This window comes from Entelurus aequoreus, linkage group LG20, assembly GCF_033978785.1.
Source record: "Entelurus aequoreus isolate RoL-2023_Sb linkage group LG20, RoL_Eaeq_v1.1, whole genome shotgun sequence".
NCBI lineage: Eukaryota > Metazoa > Chordata > Actinopteri > Syngnathiformes > Syngnathidae > Entelurus > Entelurus aequoreus.
The window spans coordinates 8599555-8613012 of NC_084750.1; the positions used below are offsets into that span (position 1 = coordinate 8599555).

Consider the following 13458-nt stretch of genomic DNA (forward strand, 5'->3'; position numbering starts at 1 on the left):
TGTCATGTCCACGAAGAAGGAGGTTATTTTGGTTGTAAAGACAGAAAAAGCGCTGCCAATGGAAAAGAAAGTAGAAGTGTTGAGGGTCAATTGTGACTGACTTTCTGTTTCTAACTTTCAGGTGGATGTCAGCGGAGCGTACGAAAGTCTGCCTCATGCCAAACTTCTCCATGTGATTGGCCAAGCGCTGTCACACGTCCAAGACCAGCCCTTTTCCATACGCAGCTATGCCAAGCTCTGGGCGGACTCTCACGAGGGCCTGAGGAAGTCCTTTGCACGACAGGTACCATCCCGCATGCCCACGTGCTTTAAAACACACTTGTAATCTTTGTCTTTTCTTCTTGGAGGACAACATGGGTGCCACCAACATGAAGAGCTTCGTGTCAGCGCTGCAAAGAAGCCATAAAGTTCATCACGCCATACTGGTGGAGCAGGTTTGTGCCGCATCCTCAAACCCTCGTTTATCTGGTGAATTTTATACGGAGTGTGAATTATTAATCATAGATCAAATGTTTTCATTGCTAGAGCAGAAAAACTGTTTACAGCATCTAACTAAGGTTTTAAACATTATTAGAACATTTTAGACATGAAATAACACCCATATAGTCACATAAATAGGATTAATAATTATACCTCCAGAAAGCCTGTATGACTCCAAAAATTACTAGAGAGAATTAAGTGAAAAAAGTACTGAGTAACTGGTGAGTAACTATTTTCTACGATACTTGATCTCCAACCATACTTTGTGTGTTTGTGTTTGTGTATGTGTGTGTGTGTGTGTGTGTGTGTGTGTGTGTGTGTGTGTGTGTGTGTGTGTGTGTGTGTGTGTGTGTGTGTGTGTGTGTGTGTGTGTGTGTGTGTGTGTGTGTGTGTGTGTGTGTGTGTTGGGAGACAGAGACACCCTACTACAAAAAACTAACATGTTACAGTCACTTAGGTTGTTATAACAGGTTAATTTTAGCATAACGTTAGCTAAAACATAAACTACATCTACAAGTTAGCGTTTTCTCTGGTTGGAATTGGAATTCTTGTAGGTTGAAATTAGAGATGTCCGATGATGGCTTTTTTGCCGATATCAGATATTCCGATATTGTCCGACTCTTAATAACCGATACCGATATATAAAGTGGTGGAATGAACACATTATTATGCCTAATGTTGTTGTGATGCCCCGCTGGATGCATTAAACAATGTAACAAGGTTTTACAAAATAAATCAACTCAAGTTATGTAAAAAAGTGCCAACATGGCACTGCCATATTTATTATTGAAGTCACAAAGTGCATTCTTTTTTTGAACATGCCTCAAAACAGCAGCTTGGAATTTGGGACATGCTCTCCCCGAGAGAGCATGAGGAGGTTGAGGTGGGCGGGTTTGAGGTGTGGGGAGGGGGGGGGTGTATATTGTAGCGTCCCGGAAGAGTTAGTGCTGCAAGGGGTTCTGGGTATTTGTTCTGTTGTGTTTATGTTGTGTTACGGTGCGGATGTTCTCCCGAAATGTGTTTGTCATTCTTGTTTGGTGTGGGTTCACAGTGTGGCGCATATTTGTAACAGTGTTAAACTTGTTTATACGGACACCCTCAGTGTGACCTGTATGGCTGTTGACCAAGTATGCTTTGCATTCACTTGTGTGTGTGAAAAGCCGTAGATATTATGTGACTGGGCCGGCACGCAAAGGCAGTGCCTTTAATGTTTATTGGCGCTCTGTACTTCTCCCTACGGCCGTGTACACAGCGGCCTTTTAAAAAGTCATACATTTTACTTTTTGAAACCGATACCGATAATTTTGAAACCGATACCGATAAATTCCGATATTACATTTTAAAGCATTTATCGTCCGATAATATCGGCAGTCCGATATTATCGGACATATGTAGTTGAAATGTGAACATTCTTACTGACACACATGACCATTTTTCATGCTTTGTAAGTAAATATTGACCATCATGTCACTTTTTACAGTGTGTAGTTTGAGTACAGTCATGTGACTGCCAGCCTCCGTTCCATTGGTCAAAAGTCACTAGTGTTTATGTTGGATTGGTGAAACAGAGTCATGTGACACAAATCTCTAACGAGACCATGCAAGCAGCAATCAACAGATTATAAATAAATGTAATGATGATATAAATCAACGCAGCGATCGGAATGAAAGTCAAAGTAGTGTTTCTTCTTCACAAAATGACTCGAGTAACAGTATGTTGCATTAAATTTATAAATAGTTGATTTATATAGGCTAGTAAGGTAAAGTTTTGTACCTGACAAGTTTGGGCTATCTTGCTTCTGCAGCCTTCCTCAGAGGTGTCACGTGATGTTAGTGTGACGTCATCTGTGACGTGTTATATGGATTGTTCCATCCCACCTGAGGTGGTGGGATGGCGGTGTCCCCTGGTGTGCGTCGGGGGTAGGGCGGGGCGCCCCCTGTCGTCCGGATGTCCACCAAACGGCCGGGGGCGGCCCTGCAGGACTGTGTCCCAGGTGTGGGATAGTTGGTAGGCTCCCTCGTCCCTGTTGACAGTCTTTGGGGCCCGCTTCCTGATTTCAACCGCCTCTTTGATCCACCGATGGAATTTGTTGCTTTCCATTCTAATTACCTTGGCTGCCTCCCAGTTCATTAGATGGTTTTCCCTCTTGCAGTGGTCTGAAATGGCTGATTTCAGATTTTCCTGCGTTGCTTTCATTCTCGTTGCACGGGTGAGCGTTCCAGATGTTTCCATTTCACATTCTTTCTGGTGTTCCTTTTTTCGTGTGCTGAACTGTCGACCTGTCTCTCCTATGTATGTTTTATTGCATGTTAGGCAAGGGATCTCATATATCACATCACACTTTTTCTCAGGGGGGATCTCATCCTTAGGGTGTACTAGGATTTGGCGAAGCTTGATGTGCGGCTTCACTGGTGTGCTGATGTGGTGTTTCCTCATCGCTCGCTGTATGCGTTCTGTGACACCCCTGACGTATGGGAGGGTGACCATGCCCAGGTTCTCAGGCCTAGAACCTTTCTTCTTTTTTTCCTCCTTGTTGTTCCTTTGGACCTCTCGTTTGCCTTTGTTTATGGCCCAGTTTGGGTAGTTGCAGGCTTTGAGCGCCTGTTTTATATGGTCCTCCTCCTTTTCTCTGTCATGGTTGTCTGTGATCACCTTGGTGCGATCATATAGGGTGCGGACTACTGACAATTTGTGTGCTGTGGGGTGCTCTGATGTCCATAGTAAATATTGATCTGTGTGTGTGGGTTTTCTGTATATTGTTATCTTGATGCTTCCATCCTCAGTGTGCTTGATTTTCATGTCCAGGAACGCGATGGATCTGTGCTCTTCCTCTTCATCAGTAAACTTTATGTTTCCCGTCTCATCTATGGTGTTTAAGTGGTGTGTGAGTCTTTGTGTGTGGCCGGTCTTAATTTTCTCCAGGATGTCGTCCACATAGCGCCTCCAGAGGGACAGTCTACATCCTTCGGGAGCGGTGGCTATGGCTTTGGCCTCCAGGTCCTCCATGAAGAAACCACTCATGATGGCTGAGAGGGGGTCCCCCATGGCAAAACCCTCCTTCTGTCTGTATATGGTCCCTCTGAACAGGAAATATGTAGACTTGGCTACGAATGATAACAACTGGACTGTGTCTTCAACTGTTAGGTTTGTTCGTTTCCGGAGTGTTGAATCTGCTTTCAGGCGGTTCTGTACTATGTTTATTGTGACGTCCACTGGTGTTTTTGTGAATAGGGAGACTACGTCGTGAGATATGAGTATCTCGTCTGATTCTACTTTTACAGTGCTTAATTCTTGTGCCAGCTGCTTTGAGTTTTTGCAGTGTTGCTTCGTCTGGCCTAGGAGAGGTTTTATTATCTCGACTAGGGCTTTCGAAAGGTTGTATGTAACTGAGCCTATACTGTCAACAATTGGGCGGAGTGGAACGTCTTTTTTATGTATTTTGGGGGTGCCGTATATTCTAGGGGTGATACTGGCTGTCGGTACTAAAAAACTGTAGTTGTCCTTGTCTATTTTTCCCTCGTCCACTAATGGTTTTAGTAGAGTCTTCAGTTTTTTCTTTTTGTCTTCTGTCGGGTCCTTTTTTAGAACTTCATATGTGTCTTTATCCTCCAGCATAGCTATCATTTGGTTTTCATATTGTTTTGTGTCCATAATGACTGTTGTCCTTCCTTTATCTGCAGGTAGTATTTTGATGGTTTTGTCTTTGGCTATAGACTGTATAGCTTTCCATTCTTCCCTACTGGTGTTTGTGTGTGTTATTTTGGCAGTCTTCAGTATCCCTGCTACCTCGTTGCGCAAACCCGCTTTGTCGCCTTGATTTGTTAATTTATGACATGCTATCTCTGTTGCTACGATGAATTCTTCGTATGGGATGTTTATTGGGGTTGTGGCAAAGTTAAGGCCGCGAGACAACACCTTGTTTTCCATTACTGTTAATTTGCGTTGTGAAAGGTTACATACCCATTTTTCTCTTTTTTGTGTGTGTTCCTCCTCCTTCTTCGCTGAGGTTAGCTTCTCAAGTTTTCTGATGTGACGGTATTTTGTTGTCTTGAATTCCTTCTCGTGCTCACGTTGTAGGTGTTCATTCATTATTCGTTCGGTTTCCGTGTCCAGGGGGAAACGTTGTTTAAATCCACTCCTTTTTTCGGTTAACTGCTCTTCTATGTTGTTGATCTTATTCACCGTGCATCGTATTCTTTCTCTCACCAAGGCATTCCGTGCTTTTCTTACAATTCGTTCCGCGTTCATCGTCGGAATTGGGTTTTTGATCCCCAAGCTTGTTGGAACAACTCTTTCATCTCGGCAACGTAATGTGAATCTCAGGTGGTTGCGGAAGCGGGCCAGTTTGTGTTCCAGTTGTTCCAAACAACGGAATTGTTTGACACTGCACTGTCCATGACTTATACGTAATATGTTAAAGAGGTTCATTTAGCCTACTAATGTGTATTTATAAATAGTTGATTTATATAGGCTAGTAAGGATGTTGCATTAAAGCTACTCTGACAAAGTTACTCCATTTGCATTAAAACTACTCTGACAAAGTTACTCCAGTTGCATTAAAACTACTCTGACAAAGTTACTCCAGTTGCATTAAAACTACTCTGACAAAGTTACTTCAGTGAATGTAATGGAGTAAATGTATGAAGTTAGCCATTGTTATGCTTGAACATGTTGAATTTGTACTAACCATACTTAGAACATGCTTTAAAGGCCTACTGAAAGCCACTACTAGCGACCACGCAGTCTGATAGTTTATATATCAATGATGAAATCTTAACATTGCAACACATGCCAATACGGCCGGGTTAACTTATAAAGTGACATTTAAAATTTCCCGGGAAATATCCGGCTGAAACGTCGCGGTATGATGACTTATGCGCGTGACGAAGTCAGTTTAACGGAAGTTATGGTACCCCGTAGAATCCTATACAAAAAGCTCTGTTTTCATTTCATAATTCCACAGTATTCTGGACATCTTTTGCAATTTGTTTAATGAACAATGAAGGCTGCAAAGAAGACAGTTGTAGGTGGGATCGGTGTATTAGCAGCGGACTACAGCAACACAACCAGGAGGACTTTGTTGGAGCGCTAGCCGCGCTAGCCGCCGACCTCACCTTGACTTCCTACGTCTCCGGGCCGCCAAACGCATCGGGTGAAGTCCTTCGTCCTTCTGCCGATCGCTGGAACGCAGGTGAGCACGGGTGTTGATGAGCAGATGAGGGCTGGCTGGCGTAGGTGGAGAGCTAATGTTTTTAGCATAGCTCTGTGCGGTCCGGTTGCTAAGTTGCTAAGTTAGCTTCAATGGCGTCGTTAGCACAGCATTGTTAACCTTCGCCAGCCTGGAAAGCATTAACCGTGTAGTTACGTGTCCACGGTTTAATAGTATTGTTGATTTTCTATCTATCCTTCCAGTCAGGGGTTTATTTTTTTTGTTTCTATATGCAGTTAAAGCACGATGCTATCACGTTAGCTCGTAGCTAAAGCATTTCGCCGATGTATTGTCGTGGAGATAAAAGGCACTGAATGTCCATTTCGCGTTCTCGACTCTCATTTTCAAGAGGATATAGTATCCCAGGTGGTTTAAAATACAAATCCGTGATCCACAATAGAAAAAGGAGAAAGTGTGGAATCCAATGAGCCAGCTTGTACCTAAGTTACGGTCAGAGCGAGAAAAAATATGTATTTCACTGCATTCTAGTCCGTCACTCTAACGTTCCTCGTCCACGAATCTTTCATCCTCGCTCAAATTAATGGGGTAATGGTCCGAATCGCTCTAGCTGCGTTGAAAACAATAGGAAAATATGAGGGAGTGAACAACTGACAATGTCACGCTACTTCCGGTAGGGGCAAGGTTTTTTTTTATTAGAGACCAAAAGTTGCGAACTTTATCGACGTTGTTCTATACTAAATCCTTTCAGCAAAAATATGGCAATATCGCAAAATGATCAAGTATGACACATAGAATGGATCTGCTATTCCCGTTTAAATAAAAACATTTCATTTCAGTAGGCCTTTAAAAGATGGGATGTGTGGAGGGACGACTGTATGAACTAATTCTGGTCCTTCTCTCAGAACCTTTCCTCAGATATACATGGAAAAGAGGTGCTGGAGTTCTTCACCCAAATGTTGAATGGCAGTGTTGTACGGTTCGGGAAGAAGTAAGGTTGCACTTTTATTCTCAGCGTAAATCTGCATAACTTTATTTGGGCTTCCTTGGTTCCAGAACATACCGTCAGTGTCGCGGGATTCCTCAGGGCTCTGCTGTGTCCAGTCTGCTGTGCTGTCTGTGCTACGGTCACATGGAGAAGAGCCTGTTCCAAGGCAGGGCGGGACTCAAAGGGTACTGCTGGGCTTTCTGCAGACGTGATAATAGCCTCTCAGCAGCAGAGGGCAGCGTTTTGGAGCTAAATGTTGGTATTTTTCCGTGCCCAGACGGCTGATGAGACTAGTGGATGATTTCCTCCTGATCACGCCTGACCCCCGTGAGGCACACAAGTTTCTCAGGTATGGCTGCCATGCGTTTTAGCGCGACTGTTGCTTTAAAGTGAGCCGACTGCTAAGGCGGTCCGACGTGGCTGTTAGCAGGCTCTTGCTGGCCGGCGTCCCCCAGTATGGCCTGGTCATCAACCCGCAGAAGGTGCTGGTCAACTTTCCCTCGGTTTCCCTGGCCAACATCCGCACCCTGCCCTCCAACAGCCTCTTCCCCTGGTGCGGCTTGCTGCTGGACACGCACTCGCTCAGCATCCACAAAGATTACTCCAGGTGACGAGGCCTTTCATGGGCTGTAAATAATATCTTGAGGTTTGTCTTTGTCCTTTTGCTTTATGGTCGCTTGTAAGTTAAGGAGAAACTCTTCCTGCCCTTTGCACCTACTTATAAACGTCGTAAGACTCAACCCAATACCTCTTTCATTGTCTTTGTGGCAGCTACGCGGGCCTATCTCTGCGCTACAGCCTCACTTTGGGCTCCTTCCTCTCAGCCGGAGAGCAAATGAGGAGGAAGATGATGATGGTCCTCAGACTCAAGTGCCATGCCCTGTTCTTGGACTTGGAGGTCAGGGAGGCAAACAGGCCAGTTGTGCCTTTACAAGGCAGTTAAATACATTCCTTCTTCACTAGCGTTAGCGTGGCTTTTGAAGAAGGAAATGAATCACTTTGTTGGAGTGATGATCAAAGACTGTACACTTGTCTTGTCATGATGTCTTACTGCAGCTTGCACACTTTCCAAATTGTAGATGTGATCAACATACTTGCCAACCCTCCCCAATTTTCCGGGAGACTCCTGAAATTCAGCGCCTCTCCCGAAAACCTGCCGGGACAAATATTCCCCCGAAAATGTCCCGATTTTCAGTCGGAGCTGGAGGGGGTGTGGCCATGAGGACCTGAGTGAGGACAGCCTTTTTTCACATCTGCTTTCCCACGATATAAACAGCGTGCCTGCCCAATCACGTTATTCCATACGAGGCGTCCGGCATACACCCGATGAGCACGGCGCAGATGGAGAAGATCTTCTCGCCGTCCGTGTTGGCGCACACGTTGCCAAAGCCGACGCTTGTCAGGCTGCTGAGGGTGAAGTAGAGGGCGGCGATGTACGAGCTGCGCACCGACGGGCCGCCGACCATGTTGTTGACGTAGGGCATTTCCAGGTGTTGACGTAGGGCATCTCCAGGTGTTGTTGACATAGGGCATCTCCAGGCGTTTGCCCAGCTCATGGAGCCATCCTCAGGGAAGAGACGGGAGGACAACAGGGTGACAAGAACTAAATCATCCAGACTATAGATAAATTGTATTATGTTTATCTTACCCAAAAATAAATATATTTATTAATTTAAAAAAAAAAATCTAAATACATTTTTACTACAGTATATTTTGCTAAAAACATCAAAATTAATTGTATTTTTATTTGTATTTTTTCTGACTCCTTATTACATCCAGCCATAGAATTATACATTAAAATAAACATATTTGAAATAATTAATTTTAAATGACCATATTTAATTATTAAAATAATTGCTTGTTTATCAACAACTTTAGCATTTTATTCATTACATTTTGAAGCTCTCAGAAGCCAAGTTATGTTTTATTCCTTAAGATTTATTTATGCAAGTTTGAAGTATCAATGATCTAAACACAGTTTTGTTTGCATACTTTCAGATTGCAGATATATATATATATATATATATATATATATATATATATATATATATATATATATATATATATATATATATATATATATATATATATGAAATACTTGACTTGGTGAATTCAAGCTGTAAATATACTCCGCCACACCCCTACCCCTCACCTCCCGAAATCGGAGGTCTCAATGTTGGCAAGTATGGTGATCAATGCCCTTATTAACTGTCAAAAGCATGAATGGAGACATCTTTTAATGTATTTTGCCTAAATGACATGTTTTCCTTGCAGACAAATTCCCTGCAGGCAGTCTACAAGAACATCTACAAGTTGGTGCTGCTCCACGCATTCAGGTAAAGACCTCATTTTGAACTTCAGCATTTTTAGTGGACACATCTTAATATACATGAAAACTTACATCACAGTGCTTCTCAAACTTTTTTCACCATGTAGCACCTCAGAAAACACTTGACTTTCCAAGTACCACCATAACATTAAAATACAGTAGCGTAGTAGGCCTAAATATTCATTAGAACCAGGCAGAGGTTTTATTGAATGTTGTTGGCCAATGTAACATTAGACACAATTACAACAGTAAGACTGTTCTGAACTAAGTGATTTATTTATATATTTCATTATTAGTTTTACAGTGTTCCCAAGCCACTTTGCACTTCACTAACTGCGGTCTACGTGCATGGCGGATTTAAAAGAACCACTGAGTACATTGATTTGAGTACCCTTCTTAAGTACCCATGATAACATAACATTGGTTTGTAGAGGTTTTATAAAGTGTTTATAAGTGTGTGGAGGGTTTATAAAGAAGTTAAATCAGTGCTTCTCAATTATTTTCTGCTCACACACCCCAGGAAGAATCCATCAATGTTTACTTATATAGCCCTAAATGACGAGTGTCTCAAAGGGCTGCACAAGCCACAACGACATCAGATCCCACAAGAAGAACATCATTTGCGTCCCTCACTGTCCACCGCAACTATAAATGCTATCATTTGTTCATTAATTGTTATAAGTACACCTCCGCATAACACTGTATCCCTATTAACATACAACAAAAACAACACCCAGGTCTTTCCTTGTCTCCCACCATAGTCACAGTGAAGCCAAGCATTTTGTCATGTTCCCCCAAGGGCCCCAGCATATATTTATCCAAAATAACATCCCCACTTCACCGAAATGTACCCACCAGGGGAATGAAACCTCCACGATAATCAAGGGAACACTATACTATTAACATCAAATATGCATCATAAAATACATTGAACAAATAATAAAAAATGAAGTATGAATGATAAATACATTTAAATGAATAAAACTGTTTTTCTAAAAAATGTAATTTGTTGCCAAATAAAATTGCAAATATTTCAATATGGTATGAATCATTATTTTAATGTTTAATTTATATTGTTAACGTTCAAGTTAAAGTAGCAATGATTGTCACACACACACACACACTAGGTGTGGTGAAATTATTCTCTGCATTTGACCCATCCTCCTTGATCACGCCCTGGGAGGTGAGGGGAGCAGTGAGCAGCAGCGGTTGCCGCGCCCGGGAATCATTTTTGGTGATTTAACCCCCAATTCCAAGCCTTGATGCTGAGTGCCAAGCAGTGAGGTAATGGCTCCCATTTTTATAGTCTTTGGTATGACTCGGCCGGGGTTCGAACTCACGACCTACCCATCTCAGGGCGGACACTCTAACCATGATATGTAAATACAGTAATTGAATGGATTCTGTACAATAATCACAAATCATTTCATTTCAAGATGTGTTGAATTGAATGCACAACATACATCACTGGGTGCTTATTAGGACTGACTTAATAACATGCTCGTTAATCACAACACCTACGAGCTGAGCGCTAATTAATATGTCATTTATCACAGACTGCAAACATGTTGACTTGTCTTTTAGATTCCATGTGTGTGTTCAGAGTTTACCCTTTGGCCAAACGGTTGCTAAGAACCCGTTCTACTTCCTGCGGATGATATGGGACATGGCCCGCTACGCCAATCAGCTACTCAGGCGTAGCAACAAAGGTTTTTGTAATCAAATACTGTAAACATTAGGGCTGTCAAATGATAACGAAACGAAAATATGTCATCACAATTAATCTTCAATAATTAACTTGTGATTAATGAGTTAGTTTCTTTAATTAGTGTACCTTAGACAGATCTTTTTCAAGTTTTTAATACTATCTTTAGTACTAACACGGGACTAGAGTTGTCCCCATACCAATACTTTGGTAACGGTACCAAAATGTTTTTCCATACTTTTCGATACTTTTCAAAATAAAGGGTACCACTAACAAATGTCGTTAATGGCTTCATTTTAACAGAAAATCTTACGATTAAACATACGTTTCTTATTGCACTTAAAGAATAATTTTAAAAGATTAAAATACAAAAATAAAGTCATTATACACACTGGGCTTTTCTTATTGCACTCATATAAAATAGTAAATGATTGTTTACTACATATAGCCTTGCCATAGTTTAGGATTAGGTTAGAATAGAATAGAACGCTTTAATTAATAAATGCTTCATGGTTTATATTTGTCACTCTTGGTCCGTGCTTTCAGACGAATAACATTAATACTAAAAACAATATGGGTCAAGGTACATAGCTAAGACATGCAGCAGGTAAAACACACATTGTTAAAGATAAAACACACCTTTTTGGAGTTTGTTACAAATTTAGTAATTTCACAAGCATTAGCTTACGCTACGTGGGCAGTTTAAACAGCGCTAATAATTGGCAACAAGGTGCGTGTCTACGTATTTGTATGTACCGTCATTTCCGGACTATAAGCCTCTACTTTTTCCCCTCGTTCTGGTCCCTGCGGCTTATACAAGGGTGCGGCTTATTTACGGCCTGTTCTTCTCCGACACCGACAAAGAGGATTTTGGTGGTTTTAGTACGCAGGAGGAAGACGATGACACAATGATTAAAGACTGACTTTTCATATACCGGTAGGCTGGTTATTTTGATAACGTACAGGCGAGCACTTTGTATTACTTTGCAGCGTTGTATTATTTGTACTCTGCACGAATGCTGTTCGCCATGTCAAAGATGTGAAAGTTTGATTGAATGATTGAAAGATTTATAGTTAATAAATGGGACGCTTTGCGTTCCCAAACAGTCATCTCTGTCCCGACAATCCCCTCCGTGGTAGCAGGAACCCCTATATACTACGCTAATTACACATCAAAACCCTGCGGCTTATAGTCGGGTGCGGCTTATATACGGAGCAATCTGTATTTTCCCCTAAATTTAGCTGGTGCGGCTTATAGTCCGGAAATTACGGTACTTTACCTTTCTGTAGTAATTCATTAGTACCTGTATATTGTACAACCCGACATGGGACTGGACAATATGTTTGTTTATTAACGTTTTTTTTACACAGTTCAACATGAAATGGACACAAACACTCTTTTATAGACGCACTATCGCTCTCACAAACAAACATACTTTCTTGCACCGGTGCCTTTTCCCGCACTTATGTTGTTGGCCAACAGTCACACATGACGTCCGTATGGAAGTAGAATTGTCTCACATCAACTTATATATATCAATATGATTTTAATACATATACATATATTAATAAATATACTAATACCAATGTGATATACAAATAAAGAAATAATTTGTATAAATAAATGCGTATTTGTAAATACATTTTTGAGATTTGAAAATATATATACAAATACAATTTATAAATAAAAAAATGTGACATACAAATAAATCAAGAATTTGTATAAACGTGTATTTGTAAATATATTTTTTAAATTTGAAAACATATACAAATAAAATGTATAAATATAAATATGTGACATACAAATACATCAATAATTTGTATAAATTAACATGTATTTGCAAATATATTTTTGAGATTTTAATATAAATATGCTTTATTTTGTATTGAATTTGCATGTGGATCGCTTTTTTGCTTTTGTGTCGATGAGACATTCCTCCCACAAAGCATATGCACAAATAAATGGGACCTACACACTCCCCTGAACAACCAGCAGAGGGCACTGCAGCCAGAGCGGTCTCGGTCATAGACATGGTCAGACACTGACGAGCCAATCAGAGGCACACTAGGGAGGGTCATATGATGATTGATATATGATGATGATTTGATACACATTGCACTGATAAGAGATCAGTATCTACATCGGGACAAGGTCATTAAACGGCATCGATACAATAGAATAAGCAGCTAGCACGGTCTTTCAGATTAACTGGATACATTTGCATTAGCTAATACAATGCTAATGTTAGCTAGCTCAGGCCCGTTGTGCGTTCTCTCTGTAAAGACGTGGATTGTTTTTGTGCAGAGAACTCCGGGCATTTTGCTTATAATGCATATAATGCTCTGTGACCCAGACCGCTCTGGCTGCAGTGCCCTCTGCTGGTTGTTCAGGGGAGTGTGTAGGTCCCATTTATTTGTGCATATGCTTTGTGGGAGGAATGTCTCATCGACACAAAAGCAAAAAAGCGATCCACATGCAAATTCAATACAAAATAAAGCATATTTATATTAAAATCTCAAAAATATATTTGCAAATACATGTTAATTTATACAAATTATTGATGTATTTGTATGTCACATTTTTATATTTATTCATTTTATTTGGATATATTTTCAAATCTCAAAAATATATTTACAAACACACGTATATTTATACAAATTATTTATTTATTTGTATATCACATTTGTAATTGTATATTTATTAATATATGCATATGTATTAATAGTGAAGATAAACTAAATTAGCGGTAACTCAATATAATTTCGTTAACTTTGACAGCCCTGGTAAA

At 40.8% G+C, this 13458-nt stretch overlaps 1 protein-coding gene across 4 annotated transcripts in view; it reads left to right on the top strand.

The window, feature by feature from the left end:
- The window catches only part of tert (telomerase reverse transcriptase), a 38795-nt gene that overhangs the window by 8930 nt on the left and 16407 nt on the right, over positions 1 to 13458 (top strand). For 3 of the 4 annotated variants that reach the window (XR_009822137.1, XM_062029337.1, XM_062029336.1), the window contains exons 6-14: positions 122 to 283; positions 348 to 434; positions 6553 to 6638; positions 6704 to 6820; positions 6913 to 6984; positions 7063 to 7242; positions 7407 to 7533; positions 8910 to 8971; positions 10549 to 10673. Coding sequence is in view for 3 of the 4 variants with exons in the window: in XM_062029337.1 (XP_061885321.1) it covers positions 122 to 283; positions 348 to 434; positions 6553 to 6638; positions 6704 to 6820; positions 6913 to 6984; positions 7063 to 7242; positions 7407 to 7533; positions 8910 to 8971; positions 10549 to 10673 (1018 nt within the window). In the remaining variant the exon portion in view is untranslated. The remainder of the gene's footprint in view (positions 1 to 121; positions 284 to 347; positions 435 to 6552; positions 6639 to 6703; positions 6821 to 6912; positions 6985 to 7062; positions 7243 to 7406; positions 7534 to 8909; positions 8972 to 10548; positions 10674 to 13458) is intronic. The other variant, XM_062029338.1, reaches the window with a different exon arrangement.